The 20,689-nt window shown below is 42.0% G+C and overlaps 1 protein-coding gene across 4 annotated transcripts in view; it reads left to right on the forward strand.

The window, feature by feature from the left end:
- The window catches only part of PLB1 (phospholipase B1), a 139,453-nt gene that overhangs the window by 22,417 nt on the left and 96,347 nt on the right, over positions 1–20,689 (forward strand). For all 4 annotated transcript variants that reach the window (XM_055327243.1, XM_055327241.1, XM_055327245.1 and 1 more), the window contains 3 exons: positions 16,144–16,205; positions 17,481–17,553; positions 18,672–18,730. In XM_055327243.1, the coding sequence (XP_055183218.1) occupies positions 16,144–16,205; positions 17,481–17,553; positions 18,672–18,730 (194 nt within the window). The remainder of the gene's footprint in view (positions 1–16,143; positions 16,206–17,480; positions 17,554–18,671; positions 18,731–20,689) is intronic.

Raw genomic sequence — 20,689 nt, forward strand, 5'->3', positions numbered from 1 at the left:
AAAGCAGAGACAAAAAGTAGGGAAGCTGGAATCACAGCATCCTCACTATTTTGGGCTAATAGCTGTGGGAGTGGTTGTTGAGCTTCCCGGACCAGCTGCTGATGTGCAGGTCAGAGTTCACATTCATCAGTGGTCTGGCCATTGTCTGTTTGATATTCAATTTCTTTATTTCTAAAGTTTTCAATCTTATGCTCTGGTTTCTCTTCAGATCATATCAATCTTTCACCTTTTATTAAGAGTTTTTAGTCTTTCCCTTCTGTGTGTCCTTTATGTCTTAAGAACACCTCTCCTATATTGACATCATGACATTAGCCTATATTTCCTTCTAAAACTTCATAAATTTGCTTTTATCATTTGGGTCTTTAATACTTCTGGGATTGATTTTTTGTGACTAGTGTAAAAGGGGAACCCAATTTTACTTTTTTTTTTTTTTCATGAAAATACAGGTTATCCCAGCACCATTTATGGAGAAGTCCATTGTTTCCCTACTGCTGTGAAGAGCACCCTCTGTTCCTATACAAAGGGCTTGGATGTGCTTGCAATTGTTTCAAAACTTGGCTTTATTCATTTGTCTACCCCTGTGCCAATAGCACATTGTCTTAATTCTTAATTAAGCTTTATAGTAAGTTTTATTATTTGGGAAAAGATGTCTTTCTATTTTTTTCTTTTTAGAAATGACTTGACTTTGAACTTCCATATAAATTTTACTGTCACTTTCTATCCCTAAAAAGACAATTGGGATTTTGATCAAAACTGATTTGAATTCTGTATATCAAGTTGGAGAAAGCAAACATCTTTACGATACTGAGTCTTCCAAACCAAGAGCATGTTTCGATCTATTTTCTTTAATGCTTCTCAAGGTTTTGTAGTTTCTTTGGTGAGATCTTGCATACATTTTGTTTAATTTATTCTTAGGCATATGATATTTTATTGTATGATAGGTGGATTTTAAAATTTTTATTTTGAAATGTTTATTGGTATATAGAATTGATTTTTATGTGTTGATTTTGAGCCCAATTGCATTCTTATAAATTTTAATAAGTTATCTGTATATTCTTTTGGATTTTCTCTATACTCAATCCTGCCAATAATGACAGTTTTGTTGCTCTCTTCAATCTATATACTTTTTCTTTCTTTTGCCTCCTTGTACTGGCTCCACTACAGTTTTTCATGGAAGTGATCCTTATTTCCAAGTTCAAAAAGAAAATGTTTAACAGGGGATCCCTGGGTGGCTCAGCGGTTTGGCGCCTGCCTTTGGCCCGGGGCGCGATCCTGGAGTCCTCGGATCGAGTCCTGCGTCGGGCTCCCGCATGGAGCCTGCTTCTGTCTCTGCCTGTGTCTCTGCCTCTCTCTCTCTCTCTCTCTCTCTCTCTCATGAATAAATAAAAAATAAAAAAATCTTAAAAAAAAGAAAATGTTTAACATTTTGTCAGTATGTATGGTGTCTGCTATAGGCTTTTCTGCAGATACTCTTTATGAAACTAAGAATATCTATTTTATTACTAGTTTAAGAGGTTTCTAGAAAATTATGAGTGAATGTTGAATTTTACCTAATACTTTTTCTGCACTTATTGAGATGATTATGTGATTGACTCCTTTAAATTTGTTAATGTGATAAATTGACTTATCATTATTCATTTTTTCAGTCATTACTTACTAGATTTACTGAAGACCATACATTGTATTTGCTTGCCCTGCCTTTTCTACCTCTTTTAATCTAGAAGAGTTATTTAGTCTTTTGGTTTGTTTGTTGTTTTGTGTCACTGAAAACTTTAGGCTATTTTGTGTGTGTGTGTGTGCACTTTAATTTGGATTTGTCCAAAGTATTTATTCCTTGCGGAATCAGATTAAACTCTTTGGGCAGAAATACAGAATAGATCATGTTGTTTCCTTGATGTAGTACATTGGGGATACAGGTGATGTTGGTAAATGCCCTAATTGGTGGCATTAAATTGGTAACTTGGCTAAAGTGCATCTGCCAGATTTCTCCCTTGAAAGGAAACTTCCCCCAGGTGATTTATAAATTATTTGTAAGGAGATACTGTGATACTATGTGACTCTTCTTATACTCAGTGGTTTTTCTGTCCACTGATGATTCTTGCCTTAATCGATTATTACAGAGTGACTGTAAAATGGTGATTTAAAAACACCTCTCATTCCTTCTAATATTGATAGTTTGCATTCCCTATTTAAAAAATATTCTCTATCACACTCTTTTATATACTTTTTAATACAAAATGGATTTTTGGGTTCTTTTATTAATCAGGGCATTATAATCCATTCAAATCATTATTCATTATTTTGATGTAATTACAGATTTGGCCAGCGAAGCCTCTTCACACTGTCTCCTATGTCCCATCCATTTTTAAGCTTTTAGCTATATGAAACAACCTATTCCAATGAATCTTGTATTTTTCCTATCTTAGCCATGCAATTAGCCATTTCTTCAAGGTTTCCATTGTTGGAAAATTTTATTTAGAAACCAGGTATCTAGGTGGTAGGGATGTTCATTGCTGCTGGAGTGTCATTATGTCCAAGCTCACTCAGTGGACAGATCTAGGAAGTACAATTCTCTTTTTAAAAAACAAATGTAAAAAAAAATGTATACAGTTTATCTCTAACTTTAGTTAGAATTGGACTTTCATCTCCTTCCCTCATTTCAGACTGGTTTTTGTCCTTCCCTCACAGTGCAAACCAAGGTTACAAAAACATCAATAAATCTATTCATTTACTGAGTCCTATGATACATACAATATAACATTAGAATCACTCTAACAATAGGGGCACCCGGGTGGCTCAGTGCTCAGTGAGTTAGGTGATGAACTTGATTTCAGCCTAGGTCTGAATGTCAGGATCATAATTTCAAGTCTCACATTCCAAGTCTCACATGGAGCCTACTTTAAAAAAAAAAAAAAAAGAAGAAGAAGAAGAGGAAGAAGAAGCTCTAACAACAGCACCACCATAATTTCTTTGCCATTGTTTTGCCCTTAGAGTATATCCCACTCAGGGTGTATGATCAAAATAGTTTCTTCAAAATCACTTGAATTAATTCTTTTTCTTTTGTTTTCTTTGTATGGTTGTATCATCTATTTGACATATAGTTTGTTTCTTTTTATATTTTTATAGGGATCCCTGGGTGGCGCAGCGGTTTAGCGCCTGCCTTTGGCCCAGGGTGTGATCCTGGAGACCCGGGATCGAATCCCACGTTGGGCTCCCGGTGCATGGAGCCTGCTTCTCCCTCTGCCTGTGTCTCTGCCTCTCTCTCTCTCTGAGACTATCATAAATAAATAAAAATTAAAAAAAAAGATTTTATATTTTTATAGAATTTCTCCCATTTTTGTTGATTTTACTTTATTTTTTGAATATATAAAACATAGTTCTGACTTTTGAACCATATTAAGGTGAAAAAATATACTCAGAGAAGTCCCATCCCATTCTCTCACCCTTCCTTTCATCCCATTTCCACCTATTCTTTTAAGTAACCAATTTCATTATTTTCATATTCTTTCTGTGTTTCTTTTTGCAAACATACTTTATCATTTGTGCAAGAAGTAAGACAAAATAATCTATAATTTTTGTATCTAAATTTTCTTCACTTAATATATTCTGAAATTATGTTGCATCCATTCAAACCTTTTTCATTTTTTTCCAACTGTAGAATATTCCACTATTACCATATATTCAATGAGTCTCCTAAGTGGGCATTAGGTTATTTCCAATATTTTACTATTATAAGTAGTGTTGTCATGAATAATCATGTGCATATGTCTTTTTCATGTTGTTGGAGGTATAGTTTAGGATAAGTTCCCAGACTGAGATTTTTGGGCCAAAGGGTAAATATACATAGGTTTCTTAGTAGAACTCACAAATAAAGCCATCTGGGCCTGGAATATTATTTTTTGCTAGATTTTTGACCACTGATTCAATTTTTTTAATGGTTATAGAATTTATATCTTTTGTTTCTTGTTAATATGCTTTGGAAAGTTTTGTTTTTCTAGGAATGTGTCCATTTCAAGTAAATTTTCAAGTGTTTTACATAAATTTATATAGAATTCTGTTTTTAACTCTTTGATATCTGTAGCTTCTATAGTCACACCCCCTTTTGTTTCCAATACTAGCTACCGGTGACTTTTTCCTTTGTTTTTGATTCCTCTTGTCAGAGGTTTGTCTACCTTATTAGTTTTTTTTTCAAAGAACTAATTTTTGGCTTTATTGATCTATGTCATAGTTGTCTATTGCTGTGGAGCAAATCACCTGAAATCTTATTGACAAATGGCAACCATTTTATTTGCTCAAAATTCAGTGGATCTTCAGTTTGGGAAGACCTCAGCTGAGACATTTTCTCCCTGTTCTACATGTGTGGGCCTGACATGGAGGATCTATAATGACGTGTTCTAGGGACTTGGTCCTGGTGTGTCTTCGAGCTCCTCTATGTGGCCTTCCTGTAAGGGGAGCCTCGGCTTCTGTACCCGGTGACTCAGGGCTCCAGATGAGCAAAAATAGAAGCCACAGGGCCTCTTAATGCTCAAAAGTCATTTCTGTCACTTCTATTGGTCGGTGCAGGTTTCAGGGCCAGCCTGGATATAAGAGGAAGGAAATAGACTTCACTGCTTGGGTGGAAGAGTAGCAAAAGTCACATTGCAAAGGGGTATATAGGCTGGGAGAAAATATCAGAGCCATCTTTGGAAAACCATACCACAGTTGAAATTGTATGTTTGTTTCCTATTTCATTAATTTCTGTGAATTGATCTTGCATGGTGTTTAGAGTATATCTTGAATCTGTGGCTTGATATCTTTTAGAAATTTTTAAAATTCTCAGCCAGTAGCTCTTGAAATACTGCTTCTACTCCATGATTTCTGTCTTTTCCTTCTGTAGTGCCAGTTAAATGTTTGTTTGGTTTTCTTTATATACTACGTCTCTTAGCCTCTCTTCCAACTGTACCATCTTTTCTGTCTTTCTGTACTGCATTCTAAGTAATTTATTGTGACACATGCCCTAATTTATTCATTCTCTCTGTTGCTGTTAAACCTGATCCTTGAAGATTTTGAAAATTGCTTTTATTTTTCAAATTTAATTTACATTTAGTTCTGTACCAAATTTACCATGTTAGTTTTTAAAGTAATTTTGTGTTCCCATAAATATCAAATTTTCTTTTCTTTTTTAAAAACATAGTAGTTTTATAATTTTGGTCTGATAATTTCAGTATCCAAAGTCTTGGATCTGTTTCTGCTCTATTTTTTTTCCTGCTACTTCTTGCTCCCGGATGCTTTGTTTCTCTCTGCATTTACTTCTTTTTTTATTGTGTGCTGCTTAGACTCCTCCAAAACACTATCTGTGAGACTCTTTGGGACCTAGGATGAATATGCCTGTCTTCTGAAACTATATAAATGTCATTCCATTGGGCACTGGGGACAATGACATTTGAGGATCCCTTTAAATGAAAGTCACAGGGTGAGGTTCTCTAGAAGAGCCAACCAAGCCCCACACTAACCACTGTACATATACAACAGCTTCCCTCTAAGAAAGATACACTCTTATCCTCATTTTACAGATAAGACAACTGAGACTCAGAAATTAAATAACTTCCCTCAAAGTCATCTAGCTATAAGTACAGGAGCCAGAATTCAGTCCTGAGACTGAATCCCAAGCCAGCGCTTTTCCCCACCACCCTGCATTACAGGTCATAATTTGGCTTTCACTGAAGGTTGGAAATGGGCTCAACAAACAATACACATAGGAATAGTTTCCTTTTCTGAAAGTTTGGGTGTATAAAACTGAAAGCATTATCTCAAAACTACAGTTTTGGCAAGAGATCACTGTATTTAGTAAAGTATAATATTTTGCTAGAATTTCATTTTCCTAAACTGGTCAGTGGTTCCCCAGGAGACTGTCCTTGCCTTGGTATGTACCCACTCCAGGCCTGTCACTGTTAAGCCAAAGGTGGGAGCTGGGTAGACACATCATGTGAGGAAAGGAATACCTCTTCCCTTATTAGAACAAGTAAAGGGGCACCTGGGTGGCTCCGTCAGTTAAGCATCTGCCTTGGGCTCAGGTCAGGATCTTAGGATCCTGGATTTGAGCCCCACATCAGGCTCCCTGCTCAGTGGGGAGTCTACTTCTCCCTCTTCCTCTGCACTCCCTCCATCCTGCTCACTCTCTCTCTCTCCCTCTCTTTCTCTAATAAATAAATAAAATCTTAAAAAAAAAGAAAGAAGAAGAAAGAAAGAAAGAAAGAAAGAGAAAAAGAACAAGTAAAGCTAGTTGACATTTGTTTTCCAGGGGCCTAGAGTCCTTCCTGGAGGACTTTCAGACTTCTAGAAATACTCTTTCCAAATAAGGGTAGAAAGCAACACTGGAGAACTTCTGATAGCCCAGATTCTTCCAGTTATTGATGAGAGAGGGGCCGGAACTTGCTAGAGTCCCTTATCTAGTTGGTGGCTGAGCCATCCCTGGAACTCCCTTGTCAGATTCGCTTTTACATCAGATGCCTCAGTCCCCACCCCTACCCCCACTCCAACCCACTCACTTGCCTCCAAATTCCTGCTCTGAGCAGCATGCCCAGGTAAGGGGTTTTCTCGGCATGGGGCGAGGGGGGGCCTCAGGAGTCCTCCTTTCCTGGGATGTCATCTGTACCTTATAGATTTTAAGGACTTTATTGTCAATCATCCTTTTCATCAGGTTGCATTTTTGCTACTGTCAGTTAACTGTCTGAGCACCCTCTAAGTACCAGAGTTGAGCTGAGTCTGGCTGGTAGATAATAAACCAAAGGAAGGAACCCTCTGGAGAGAGAGCACGGATTTGCATAAAATCACTGGAGAAGAATTAAGTACCAAAATAGATGAAGCAGCTGTAATAAAAGCAACAGGCTTCGGAAAATGGAGAGGTGAATGTGGGCTGGAGAAGTTTCATGTGGTGGTGGGGGTGGGGGGTGCAGCTCCAAGGGCTGTGTGGGATCAAGATAAACCCAGGCACAGGGAAGGCATGCAAGTGGGGGAGCAGCATCCTCAGAGGCAAAGTCAGGGCTCATCACGCCTCATGCAGGGGGCAGGGAGCAGGTCCACTGAGCAGCGGCAGGGTTGTTTTGGGGGAAGGATCTTGAAATTCTAAGACCAGAATGATAGAGATTATCCTAGTGTCTTTTGGCTTAAAGAGACTTCTAAGAGGATTGTTTCCAATCTCTCTCTCTCTCTCTCTCTCTCTCTCTCTCTCTCTCCCTCTCTCCCCCTCCCCCTCTCCCCCCTCCCCCTCTCCCTTTTTTAATACTAACAAAAACTGAACCCTTGGGCAGGGCAGGTTAAGTGACCTGCCCAAGGTCACCCAGCAAGCCTAGAATTTGGATTTGCTATCCTGGGAAGTGGGGAGCTATTAAAGGTTCTTCAGCAGGGGAGTGGCCTGATGGAAGTGGTATTTTGGGCAAGATGAGTCTGCCAGCTTCAGACATAAAAGGTCATGCATGGAAAGAGGCAGCACACTGAAGAATTCGTGTGACTGGCTCCAAGAAAGAGGCCCAGCAGGGAGTTTGCTTGGCTCTGGGAAGGCCAAGTGCCTTTCTCCTGCCTCAGGCAGCCATCTTTCCTGTGTTCTTGCATCTCCATGAGGACAGTGGTTCTCAGGGCCACTCTCTTTTTCATAGCAGAACCTCCCAGTTGTCTCTGGGAGAAGACCTTCCTGAAGGGGGGCAGGGCAGGGGCAGGGACCACTGAGGTCCCCACATGGCTCGAGATTCCCCTCCTATTGGAGCCCACTAATTGCTGCTATATCCCCACATCTACTTCTGAGGGTCTCTGTTTCCCCTGAAAGCTCTGGCTGGGGCTGGGAGTGACCATGGAGGAGAGCAGTATGGGAGGAGGAGTCAGGGCTCTGGCCCACAGCCACTGAGGTATCACTTGCTCACCTTCACCATGGGACCCTCTTCTTCAGGTGTTTCTTCCTGGCTCTGGGTCCACCTCAATTGCTCCCATGAAGAAGCTGAGGAAAACACAACCTACAAGCAAAGCATTCTTCCTCTGAGGTCCTGTAGTGAGCCAGGGGCAAAACCTCGAGTCCACTGTGAATAGGCTCTCCTCATAGAACTGCTCCCTTGAGCCTTCTCCCCTCTCCTGGGGCACAGGGTGTATGATGTTGGGTCTCGGTGGGCATCAGGAAGTGGAGACAGGGAGGGGCCCCTGGCCTCTCCCTGGGATGGAATCTGTCCTGGGTGGTGGTGTCTCCCTGGGGTCACCAGCTCATAACAGGGAGTGTTTAGAGAATGTTGGCTTGGGACTTCCCAAATCATCTCTAATGTGTTTTGTACAGTCATCAGACAAGAGGGATGTGTCTGCCCAGAGGTTATGACAGCGTTAGTTCTCTATCATTCTTTGGTATCCACATGATAAATTGAATTTGACTGATGAGTTAGGGGAGCTCACAAAACTGGTCTCATAGACATAACAAAAGAATAAATTTCCATCTACTGAGAACTCGGGCTGCAGAACACAATAAGCCTTTTTAGAACCTTCTTTCAAAAAGACTTCTGTCCCGAGGAAAGCATATCAGACCAGGTTAAGGAAAACTGAATGCCATGCCTTGGCTGTAGTAGGAACTTGCTGAGTGATCTTTGCCAAGTTTGCTAAGCTTTCTGGGTCTTAGTTTCCTGAGACATTCAATGTGATGATATCAGAGACCTGCCCACCTCAACCATTCTAAGGTAAATATCCAGAGGTTAGTCTAGCTACTGAAGAAAGATTCTCTGGTTCTCAATGTCACGTTCCACCGATTATGGCATGTGACCACCAAAGCAGCACAGTGAGGGAAGGACGAGGATATCCTGTGACCCTTAGAGCCTGGGGAATTCTGGGGTTGGAGCAGCAACCAAGCATGACTCCTGGTTTTTGACCCAGCACCCCCATGTAGTCATGTGTGGCGCTTGCTCACAGGTGACAGCAGCATTCCGCAGGCCCTTGGGTGTGAATGGGAATGAAGTGCTGCATGCAGTGACCGATAAAGCCCAGAAGATCTGCTTACAGTCCAAACAGTACAGGGGACAAATACTGGCTGACTTTGGCCCAGTCACGAGGACCACTTCCTGCTCCGCGGATGGCAGTGCGGGCCTGGGGCCAAGCCCCTGCCCTTGCTGGTGTGGTCCATATGAGCTGGTACAGTCACCTAGCCTCTCTGAGCCTGTAAAAAGGTTGACAGGGTTATAAACCCTGCCACGATTTATACTCTAGGGTTGCTGTGAGGATGTTACACTTTTCAAAGAGCCTGAGAATTTAATATACACTAAAGAGTGACCTTAATTCCCCATGTGTTGGCCATGAAAGTGCTCCCCAACTGCCCAGGGCAAGTGCCTTCCTTTCATCCAGGGAGACAAGTCACCCGTAGCATGAGTTCAGCCCTCTCCTACTCACACAGGAGTTTCTGTTCTTTGATCCTTAAAACAAGCTCAAGAAGAAGGCCAGGAAACCAGTCGTATCCACATTTTATAGGTGAGGAAGTCCAAGTTCAGAGAGATTAATTCTTGATCAAGGTCACAAGATGGCTGTCTTTCCTCAAGGCAGGGATGGGGGTGGAAAATTGTGCCCCAGACACAGTATAAGTGGAAAAACATGAAGGAAATCTATAAATTAAGAGAGCATGAGCTGTTTCAATTTTGCTTTTGCAATCACCCTACTTAACCCTTGGCCAGCTGTTGGACTAACACACTTTGGGTTTCCCCAAAGAATTGGGGCTCTCAACCTCAAAGGCACGTCGCTCAAAGGACCTTAAACACTGCTGGTGCCCAGTATACCCAGGCCCCACCCCAGCCATATCAAACCTGAGTGTGTGTCTTGGGAGGTAGGGGCTAGGCAGCAGGTGATGGATTGAGAACCTCTGCTTCAGAAGGTGCTTCCCTCCGGAGACTTGTGTGTGACTTTATGTAGTGGGGCCTGCTGCTCTAATGGCTCTTTGTTAGTTCCAGGACCCCGCTGGTCACGGCTCTTCCTACGTGGCTGCTGATCACAGCTGAACCTGTTTCTTCTCATGTGCACAGATGTCTTTCTCTTTCATTCCCATCAGGGTGGAAAAATACATGTTTTTTTCCCTTACTGACCTTTTGAGATGAGAGTTATTCAGGGAGCTCAAAGCCCTTTATAGATCCATGAGCTTGAGGCTAAAACAACCTTCCAAACGAGAAAAATCCATGGGGTTCAATCATGCCACAAGTGCTTTGATAATTTCTTCCACAATATCTTGGGGTGCTATGGGAATAGGCAAGAATATTTCTCCCCATTTGCTGGTGGGAAGCAGAGGGCCAAGTCACCCCAGGGTCAGTGGGGATAGCACCCAGGGGTCCTGAGTTTCCAGCTGAGTCTTCTGGTCTGAACATTTAATATTTAGAGTTCGGGCACCATGGCCCCTGGCAGTAACCATGAACAGTTCAGATCACCAAGTTAAAAACCTGAACTCTGGACAGCCTGGGTGACTCAGCAGTTTAGTGCCACCTTCAGCCCAGGGTCTGATCCTGGAGTCCCGGGATCGAGTCCCACGTCGGGCTCCTGGCATGGAGCCTGCTTCTCCCTCTGCCTCTGTGTGTGTGTGTGTGTGTGTGTGTGTGTGTGTGATGAATAAATAAGTAAAATCTTAAAAAAAAAAACCAACCCTGAACTCTGTAGTTATATGAGGAAATCCCAGAATATTGAAGTTAGTATAGACCGTTTTTCAGACTATCTCTCTGATACCGAAATTATAATAATCACAGCTTCTGCTTACTGTACTTTTACCAGTGTCAGTTACTGTGTTTTACGCTTCCATGCATTTAATCCTTCAAGCAGTTCCACAAGGCCAGTGTTATCAAACCTCATCTTTAAGTGAGGAAATAGAGGCATGGACAGACTGACCAGACCAGGGGGTGACCAAGCTCCTAACATCCGCCTGGTATGTGTGTCATCTGCTTGCCCTGATCCCTCACCTCTGCTTGGACCAGTGCCCCAAGGGGCCCATTCTTGTTTCAGTAGCTCTGGTGATTCTCCAAGAGACAACCCATCTCCCCTGATCCACTCCTGGTTTGGGGGTCACATGGAATAAAGCTAGCCCCTCTTTAGATGCTAAAGGAAGGTCTTATACACCCCCCTTCAGCTTTTCTTCTCTGATCTTCCCAAGTGTGTTTAAATAGACTATCTAACTATTTGTTTCGATGTGTTCTATGTGTTTTGTGATCTTTTCTCCTTCTTTCTTGCCTCCTTTGGACTACATATTTTTACAGTTTCACTTCCACCACCCTACCCTGCCCAACATGAACTTGCTGATTATATGTGTTTTTGTTGTTCTTGTGGCATTTACAATCACAACATGCATCCTTGAATTATTAAAATTTAATTAAATGAGTAGTTTCATCATTTCCCAGATAAAGGAAAAACCTGATTCGTGCAACTCCATTTACTCCATCTGAATCTGCCCACACGGCAAGATGTTACATAGGTTTTATAGTCCACACTACATTATTCTTATAGTTTGTATTGGGGGGTGGCAGATTTTTTTCTTTAAGCGACCAAATGGTAAATATTTTAGGTTTTGTGGCTCATACATGGTCTGTATCACATATTCTCCTCCTTCTTCTTCTTCTTTTTTTTTCTTTTTAACCTTTAAAAACATAAAAAACCATTCTTCTCTAGAGAGCCATACAAAAATAGGTTGTGGGCAGATTTGACCTATGGGTCATAGTTTGCTGGCTTCTGTTTTATACAGTCAATATTATTTCGGATTTATCTACATATTCACTCTCTCTGTACTTCATCCCTTCTTACATTGTCCTGCTTCTATCCGAGGTCATTTTCCTCGTAACATTTGGAATGTGTCATTCTGCCGTCCTCTGGCCTCCATTGTTTCTGATGAGTTGCTGTTAATCATAATATTGGTCTCCTGTGCGTGATTTTCTTCTGCTATTCTTGAAATGGTTTCCTTGGTTTTAGAATTACACCTAGTCACATCCATTATTAGTTAAAGTTAAAGTTAAAGTATCTAGGTAAAATTGTCTTTGTGTTTTTCCTACCTGAAGCGTTTTCTTTTTTTCCACCTTCTTTGATGTGTGCCTCAATATTTTTCTTCAAATGTGGGAAGTTTTCAGCCGTAATCTCTTCAAATCCCTTTCTGCCTCTTTCTCTGTTTCTTCTGGGACTCCTTACCTTTATGTTTTTGTGTTTGGCAGTAGCTACAGATCTCTGAGGCTCTGTTTATTTTTCTTCAATCTTTTTTTCTTCTGTATTTTTCAGAAATGTAACTTCTATTGATCTTTCCATCTACCTTGAAGCTTACAAATTCTTTTTTCCTACCATTTCAAGTCTGTGGCTGAGCCAATCAACTAAATCTTTTGGTATTGTATTTTTCAGCTCTGGATTTCATTTATTCTAATAACTTCTGTGTGTTGAGTCTTTAATCTTTATTTTTTTTTCTTTAATTCCTTGAACATATAATAGCTGCTTTGAAAACTTTGCAAAATCCAACATCTGGGCCCACTCAGAACTGCTTTCCATTGACTGCTTTTCTCCCCCTCCCATCCCCGAGTACAAGACTCACTTTCCAGTTTGATAGCATGTCTAGTAATTTTTGGTTACAAATGTTCAATAAAATGTTGCAATTCTGGATTCATTGGAGTTTTCTGAGGGTTGTTGGTTTTTTAGTAACTTGCCAAGACTTAAACTTTGGAATAGACCTCCTTCATGGTGAGTAGCCACTGATGTCTTTGAACAGGTCTTAATTTCTTATTTTTATCTCTTTAACCTGGCATCCTAGGAGCCAGCCCTGGATCTGTACAGTTGAGTGATCAGTCAGTCACATGGACAGGTCATGCTCAAACACCTTGGGTTTGTAAGGCTCTATTTATTGGTCTGTGTGTAGGTTGGGGAAGGAACACAAAGATTCAATCAATTTTCAAATTTCTCTTCACTTAGGGTTCTTTCAGTTCCTTCTAGAACATATGTCGATTTCTAGCTAACCAGGAGTAAGTGAAGAGCATATTTTGACCTTTCTCATTTCCTGGATTGCCTCATTAAATATCTGATTGGCTCACCTCTCACCCTAACTAGAAACAAAGCACCAAGCTAACAGAGTTGTGGATGTTACATATTTATTAGTCTACCACTTTTCACTATTGTCTATTGTTGTTGTTGTTGTTGTTTAATCTCTCTTGGTTTCTGTTTATTTGGTATTGTTTCCAGGTAATTTTTTTAAATTGAAAGCCAAGCATTAGAAATATAATGTCATGTTGTAGATGGTGCTCTCTCTTCCTTCATGAAGGCAGACAGGTAGGGGGCAGATCACCTTAATCTAACTGGGAATAAAAATGATTCAAAGCAAACTTCTGTCTGTTTGAAGGATGTCTATCTCAAGAAACCATTTTTCTGTTTAACCTTGATGATCTTTTCTCAGAAGCAGTACAGATCAGGGATTGGTTGGCAAATAATGGCTGATGGGCCAGATCCAGCCTTATGACCATTTTTGTATGACCTGTGAGCCAAGAATGGATTTTAGATTTTTAGATTTTTTTTTCATGTGAATGGCCACTTATTCCAGCACCGTTTGTTGAAGACACTGTCTTTTCTCCATCGTATTGCCTTGCTTCTTTGTCAAAGATCAGTTGACTTTATTTACATGTGTCTATTTCTGGGCTCTCTATTCTGTCCCATGGATTTATTTGTCTATTCTTCTGCCAATAGTGCATTGTAGCTTTATGGTTGGTCTTGAAGTTGGATCATGTCATTTGTCTGACTTTTTCTTCTTTGATATTCTGTTGGCTATTTTGCCTTTTCATATAAACTTTAAAAAATCAGTTCATTGATATCCACAAAGGTCTTTTAAAAATTTAAATGGTTGAGAGAATTAGAAGAGTATCTTATGACACATGAAAATGATATGAAATTCAAACTTCATTCTCCATAAAGTTAATTTGTTTACATATTGTGTGTGACTATTTTTGCACTACTTCAGAGCTGTCTCTGAGTAGTGACAGATAGTATGGTCTGTAAAACCTAAAATATTGACTATTTGATCCTTTACAGAAAATGTTTGCCAACTGCTGATTTGGATCTTTGGCTATGACTTATACCTAGCTTGTTGGCTATGAACACAGCCTGCAGAGTCAGGCTGCCCATTTTCAAATCCTGTTATCACCATTGCTAACTGTGTCATCTTTAAAATGTCATTTAACCTTGCTAAACCTGTTTTATCTACGAAGTGGAGATAATAGCATTTATCTCATAGAGTTGTAGGGATTAAATGAATTATTTCATGTAAGGGCTTAGAATGCCTGGCCTATAGAAGCTGCGTGTAAGTGTTAGCTGCCATACACATTTTTATCCTGGCTTAAAAAATATTATCAAAATAGTCTCACATCTCTGCCCTGCTAATCCATCAACCCCACTATTCCCAGAGTGATGATCATCTTAAAATATGCATTAACAAATTAACACTCATCTTTCTGAATATCAGAGTGGCTCCCTGTTGCTCATAGACAGCTCCACAGCCCAGCTGCCCTCCTCTACCCTCCTCTATCTGCTCTCCATTCCCCTTCCCTCCAGTTACAAACCTGCTCCAGCCTTTTCTAGCACACCATGCTTATCTGCAACTCTGTGCCTTCCCATCATAAGGCTCTTTCTGCCCAGAAAGCTTTCTTCTGGGAATGTAAAACTTGCTACTGAGGTCTGGGGGCAAGTCCTAGCCATCATTCCTGCTACAAGCTCCAACAAGGAAATCAGTGCCTAATCTTACAGAGGGCAGGAAGTGAAATACACTCTTGCTGCTTGTGAAACTTTAGATAAATTCTTTTCAGGGTCAAAAAGGAAAGCTGCAGAAGAGGGTGGAGGTAGAAAAAAAATCAAGCCCTCTCCCCCAAGACAGGGCCTCTTTGGCACTATCTCATGCAGTTCAGGATTTCTCTCATGGTAAACCCTGACAAGGAGCGTGCACCCTGGGCAGAAAACTGGGCAGGGAGCAGTCAGATGACATCAAGGACTGGGATGTCTGATTACATATCAGCATCATAAAATATCTCCTGAAACTGATAAAGTAAACATGAGGATGACATAGCAACATGAAAAATGCTCACAATACAATGTTAAAGGGAGCTGGCAGGAGTAAGATTCCATCCACATGGATTACAACAAAGTAGAAAGTGTGCCTGTTCTGGAGCCTGATGATATACCCAGGCGTGTGAACAAATCACTTTTGGTTATTGGGGTAGCGGCATGGTGAGTGAATTTTTGTTCTTTTACTTAGAGTGCTGTTCATTGTACTACACTGTTATTTGTGTATTTACAATGTTTTATGAAAACTTTTTTTTAAAGATTTTATTTATTCATGAGAGATACACAGAGAGAGGCAGAGAGAGAAGCAGGCTCCATGAGGGAACCTGATGTAGGACTCGATCCTGGGTCTCCAGGATCACTCCCTGGGCCAAAAGCAGATGCTAAACCACTGAACCACCCAGGCTGCCCTATTTTATGAAAACTTATTGGCTTATACACTTAAGATGAGTCTTTTATTATATGTAAATTATATTTTTAAAGGGTAAAGACAATGTAAATATCTTAAAAGACGGGCCCAAAGTAAGCTGGGATGAGGATAGTGTCTTTGTAGTTTCTCTACCTGCCTTTTCTTCCCTTCCACTTCACACTCAGCACGACCCCTCAGGACAGCTCCTGTTCAGCCATAGATGTACAGTCATGGCCACTGGGAATCCCACTGTTAGCTCTTAAATTCATGTAACACTTCAGGCAATTTCCACACCATCCTTTGCCTTCCCTGTTTTGTCCCAGAATCCCCCAAACAACAGCAGGTACGTCCAACATTACCTTCCTCAAAAGTTCTGCCTTTTGTTAAGGAACCAATAAAATGATCTGTGATAATGTGCTAGATAATAAGGTGATACAGGGTTATTACTGACCTCTCCCAGATAACACTTTTGCTTTTCAAGCTGGGCATTCTGTCTCCATAGGCTGCATTAATGGAAGCATGTGTCCCAGACAATGGAAGTGATAGTTGGGACGAATGAATCTGGACTTTCCTAACACAAGGGACATTATTGACCTGGGCATATAGGTAGGGCTGGGAGGAAGGACAGGAAACTGTAAATCTGGGTGGGTGTTAATTTCAACTACATAATCTGAACCATATTTGCTTTCTTTTAGGACCTACCCATGCCCATACCTCTCCTAGAGAGAACGCATTGGAAGAGCAGCTATTGCCAGAGGTGAGGGCTTTGTCCTGGTGAGAGAAGTGAGGGGAGTGTGGTTCCTTTCTAGTGGGTAATTCCAATTCTTGATGCAAATTGGCAGGACCCGCCCTGAAGCCTGGAGGGGGTGGGCTGGATGAATTGCTAACCCTCCCTCCCCACCCCCAGGGATAGTCGGGCTGCCTGGCACAGCAGAGGTGGCACAACTATATCTCCTGGAATTTGAGGTTCATCACTCCGCAGACTGAGCTGGTGGTTCCGAGAAATGTCCAGAGAGTTATAAATGGGCTTGTTATCTCTATGAACTTTGAAGCAGATGCTATGAATTATCTGAAGGCATCTGGGTGAAGTCTTCCCAGAACATCCATAAGATAAGAGTTGAGAATAAATTCTTTATCTCTTACAGAAATTAGTAATTCAAGAGAAATTAACTTGTGTCTTGTGACAGTGAAATGTGGTCAAGTACTTTATTTACTGCATATTTTCCCCTGTTGGAATATTTCTCCTCCTTCTCTTGATTCTGGGGAGAAAACATGATCTCCCTTCCTAAGGCTTTCTGTGAGATTCACAGAAACAGAGGCTGCTCTGGACTTGCATGAATATCTCAGGAGGCCCGAATGGTCTTGAGGACTGAGTACTGGTCACCCAGTCCCTCCTCTGCTCTCAGCAGCCTAATCTGATGGGAACTCAAGAGTTACCATTTTCCAGTTCACTGTTTCCAGCAGCATATAAGCATAATGCCTCCTATACCTGCTTTTGTGTAGATAATCAAAAGAGGGAAAGTAGATAATATAAAAAAAATATGATAGCAAAGAATAGATGTTTTAACTTTTTTAGTCTATTATATCCTGGGTCTCTTAATTATTCTTTTATTGTGACAAAATATACATAACATAAAATTTACCATTTTTACCATTTCTGGGTGTACAATTCAATGGCATTAAGACCATAACATTGCTGGGCAACCATCACCACTCTCTGTCTCCAGATCTTTTTCATCATCTCAAGAATTGATTTTTATCCTTTTTTGTGTTCTCCCTGCCCCCCCACCTCACCCCAACTGCTCTGAGGCATCCTTACCTGCCACTTGCTAAGGTCATTGTCAATAGACACCTGTCCCCTTTTACTAGGTGAATAGAATATGGAGTTAGATGAACATGACTATGGGCAAATCATGATTGCTTCTGGATTTTGAGCCCAGAGAGAACAAGTACGTGGTCAAAGTACACCGAGCTTTCAGGACCTGCAATATTTCTCTACAAGGCAGTTGATGTTTTTACTATTTGGTTTCAGTTACAGAGCCTGAAGAACTTTCTATTTCCATGCAACCCAAAGAAGTCAGAATCTAGTGTGCCTCCAAAGTCAGGTACGTGGCCCTGAGCCATGAGCTTGGAAGGCTGGCATCTTCTCTCTGGTGTGGCAAGCAGAAGTTCCGACTCTACTCCTCTTGCATCTTTTGGTCATTCGGGCCTCTTCGCCAGCCCCCACCCTTCACTCTTCCCCCTCTCCTCTCAGCCATTTCTAGAGAGGGACAGCAGTGAGCAAACCAACACGGCTCCACAGGTGAGGGCAGTCTCCCAGAGCTCACCTCCAGGGGTGCAGACGCTGCCATGGGAGCTGTGGGTTGGGGCTTGGTCATTCACCTGCCCTCCTGGATTTAAGCTGCAGTGAATGCCATAGACATTTTCTCTAATGGGCTGGATTTGTCTAACACCTGGATAGTATGAATGTTGCTCTTGAGCTGGCTGTCTTCTCTGGCTCTATCCTATGAAATGGCTGCATCACAGACCGCATTTAATGACTTTGCTTATGTTTGCGTTGCACTGACTTATCAGAGTTTCCAGTTAAGCGTGCTATTCTTACTCCTCCGTTATATAAGGAGTGTAGCTAGAAAAAGAAATCGGTATACCTCTTAGGAAATGGTTTCTTTAGGCGGTTTACATTTAATGGCCCTGTAACATGATCAGGAGGTCAGTGGTTTCTAGGGAGACTTAATTCTAAAACTGCTGGTGGCCTGGGTGGGTCACGGAGGCTTCCTGGAGGACCAATTTGCATATAGCTTGCATCTGATGTTTATATGTGTTCACAGACTTTCAGTGGTGTTCTTTGGCCCTCTTCAAGTTAACATGCTCCCTTTTGTACCCAGGTGGTTTTTGTTTTAACTTACTACCCTCATTAATGGGGACCCAGAAATTCAGAGCCAAGGGATGGAGGGAAGCCAGAGGAAGAAGGAAGGCCAGGCAGGAGGGAAAGAAGGGCCATGAGAGACCTTCCATGGGACACCTGTGGCTTGCAGAAGAGTGAGCCTCTTTCCAGCAGGTTCCTATGGCTCCCAGTGACCTCCTGGTCTTCAGCTTTCCATTGCCCTGGCTGACAAACCTTCAGCATCTGTCCTCAGGCTGGGGGATGTGGGTCTGGCCCTCCCATTTGGCATCTTTGGCTCATGTAGATCTGACCTTCTTAAATGGGTTTTTGTTTTTGCAGTCCACTCTGTGAGACCTTCTGATATTAAATTTGTGGCAGCCATGGGAAATGTGGACACAGTAAGTATTTCAAGGAGATGAAGGTGGGAGTCAGTTTTTGGGACTGGGAGCCTTAGAATGAACTCCTGGTTGCCAGGCAGGGTGTTTCATTTTGAGAGAGAAAAATATTCTGAGTTGGGGGCATTCTAAAATCTAGAGTCTGTGTCCTTTTTTTTTTAATCAAATGAATGCCTCCCTTTACATTAGGATGAGGAAACTTTCAGGGTTTCTCATTAATACATTAAACCAACTGATAAATTAAGTCAAAGAGCACACAGAATTTTATTTTATTTTATTTATTTTTATTTATTTGCACACAGAATTTTAAAAATCATTTCTTAAGCTTCATTTATGAGATAAAGAAAAAATATCCGTACCTGCTTGGTAAATAAATCTTTGCTAATAAATTTTAAGTGGTGTATTTTATATGATCGGGTAAAGGAGAAAGAAAGCAACGAGAGAGGTGGAAAGAATGAGGAGAGAGGGGACGCCTGGGTGGTTCAGTGGTTAAACGTCTGATCCTGGGGCCCTGGAATCCAGTCCCACATTGGGCTCCCCACAGGAAGCCTGCTTCTCCCTCTGCCTATGTCTCTGCCTCTCTTTCTGTGTCTCTCATGAATAAGTAAATAAAATCTTTAAAAAAAAAAAAAGAATGAGGAGAAAGGGATAAGCAGAAAGAGAGGGTCTGGAGAGAAGGGGGTTGGAGAGCAGAGGGGAATGCCAATGTGATTCCCAAGTCAGTGCTGGCTTCTCACAGCCCCGCCTGGCCCCTTTCAGGACGGGCCCACAGCCCTGCTGCCCCAGTGCCAGCACTCCCGTTGACCACAACACTGATCAGTCGAGTGTTCTCTGCTCCTCCTCAGAGCCCCACTTCACCCCTGCACCAGAACATCCCTCCACCCCGCCAATCCTCTCCAGGGTCTTCCTCCCTCTTCCACTTACTCAGGCTTCTTCCCAGTGGCCCTCTCCATCCCTGCTGCAGGCTGTCTTCTCTGTCCAACCCCACGCCCCTTCCCCTGGGTCCCACCTGCCCCCTCCCTGCAAACCCTATCCCCCTCCCCAAGCACAGTGTCAGCCCTCCAGAAAGAACCAGACTTGCCATTAGAAAACAGACCAGGGGCCCAGTGGAACCTGGCAGCAGGGCTTCCCACCCTCATCTGCCCTATGGGTGCTAAGCATGACTGTAAGGCTGTGTTGATGAGGGTGAAGGTGGAGGTCTACAGGCAGGAGAGATGTGGAAGGGGAAGTAAAGGAGAAAAGAGACTTCACGTCACAGCACATGGAGTTTGTTGAGCCCATGTGTCCCCATGTGCCCGAAATGTAGGTGACACCAGCTGGAGGACTGGAGCACTCTGCCATCTGGGTAGGGAATTCCCTGAGATGCCCACCACATCAGGTTTCTATAGTTGTAGCCATCTACAGTTGGTGACTTCCCTTCTTTGGTCACAGCTCAACAGGAGCTCTCTTGCTCATGAATGACACAGACCCCAGGGCTTCTGCCTGTCCCTCAGCTCCCCTGTCTCCTCCTGTGAGCTGGCCTGGCCTCGAACACAGCCCCACTCCACGATGGCCTCCCTATCCCAGATTGTTAGCATCACACAACCGGCATCTCAATCTCCAGGGTGAGACCTGAGAGCACGGTTCCTAGGAGACTGCCTTCCTATGTGCCCGGAGACCACAGCTGTGAACTTAGCCTGGTTTATAGAAAGTATCAGGCAGGGGGAAAATCACGGAAATTGATGAACTTAGCGGAAAAAAAAGAATTCATAATGCTGGCGCTTATGTATGTGTGTATGTATGCCCGTCCCAAGGTCCTGGAGCTTTCTGTAACCAAGGTACAATCTTACCTACTTATGCCTGTAGCACATGTTTGTTTAATTGCTCTGGTCAATGTTTTCCTCACAGAACTTTAAAGATCAGACTTGCAAATGCTTGTAAAAATTATTTGCAAACTAACATATGTGATATATGTTCAGTATA

The sequence above is a fragment of the Nyctereutes procyonoides genome, unplaced genomic scaffold (assembly GCF_905146905.1).
Source record: "Nyctereutes procyonoides isolate TBG_1078 unplaced genomic scaffold, NYPRO_anot_genome, whole genome shotgun sequence".
Classification (NCBI taxonomy): domain Eukaryota; kingdom Metazoa; phylum Chordata; class Mammalia; order Carnivora; family Canidae; genus Nyctereutes; species Nyctereutes procyonoides.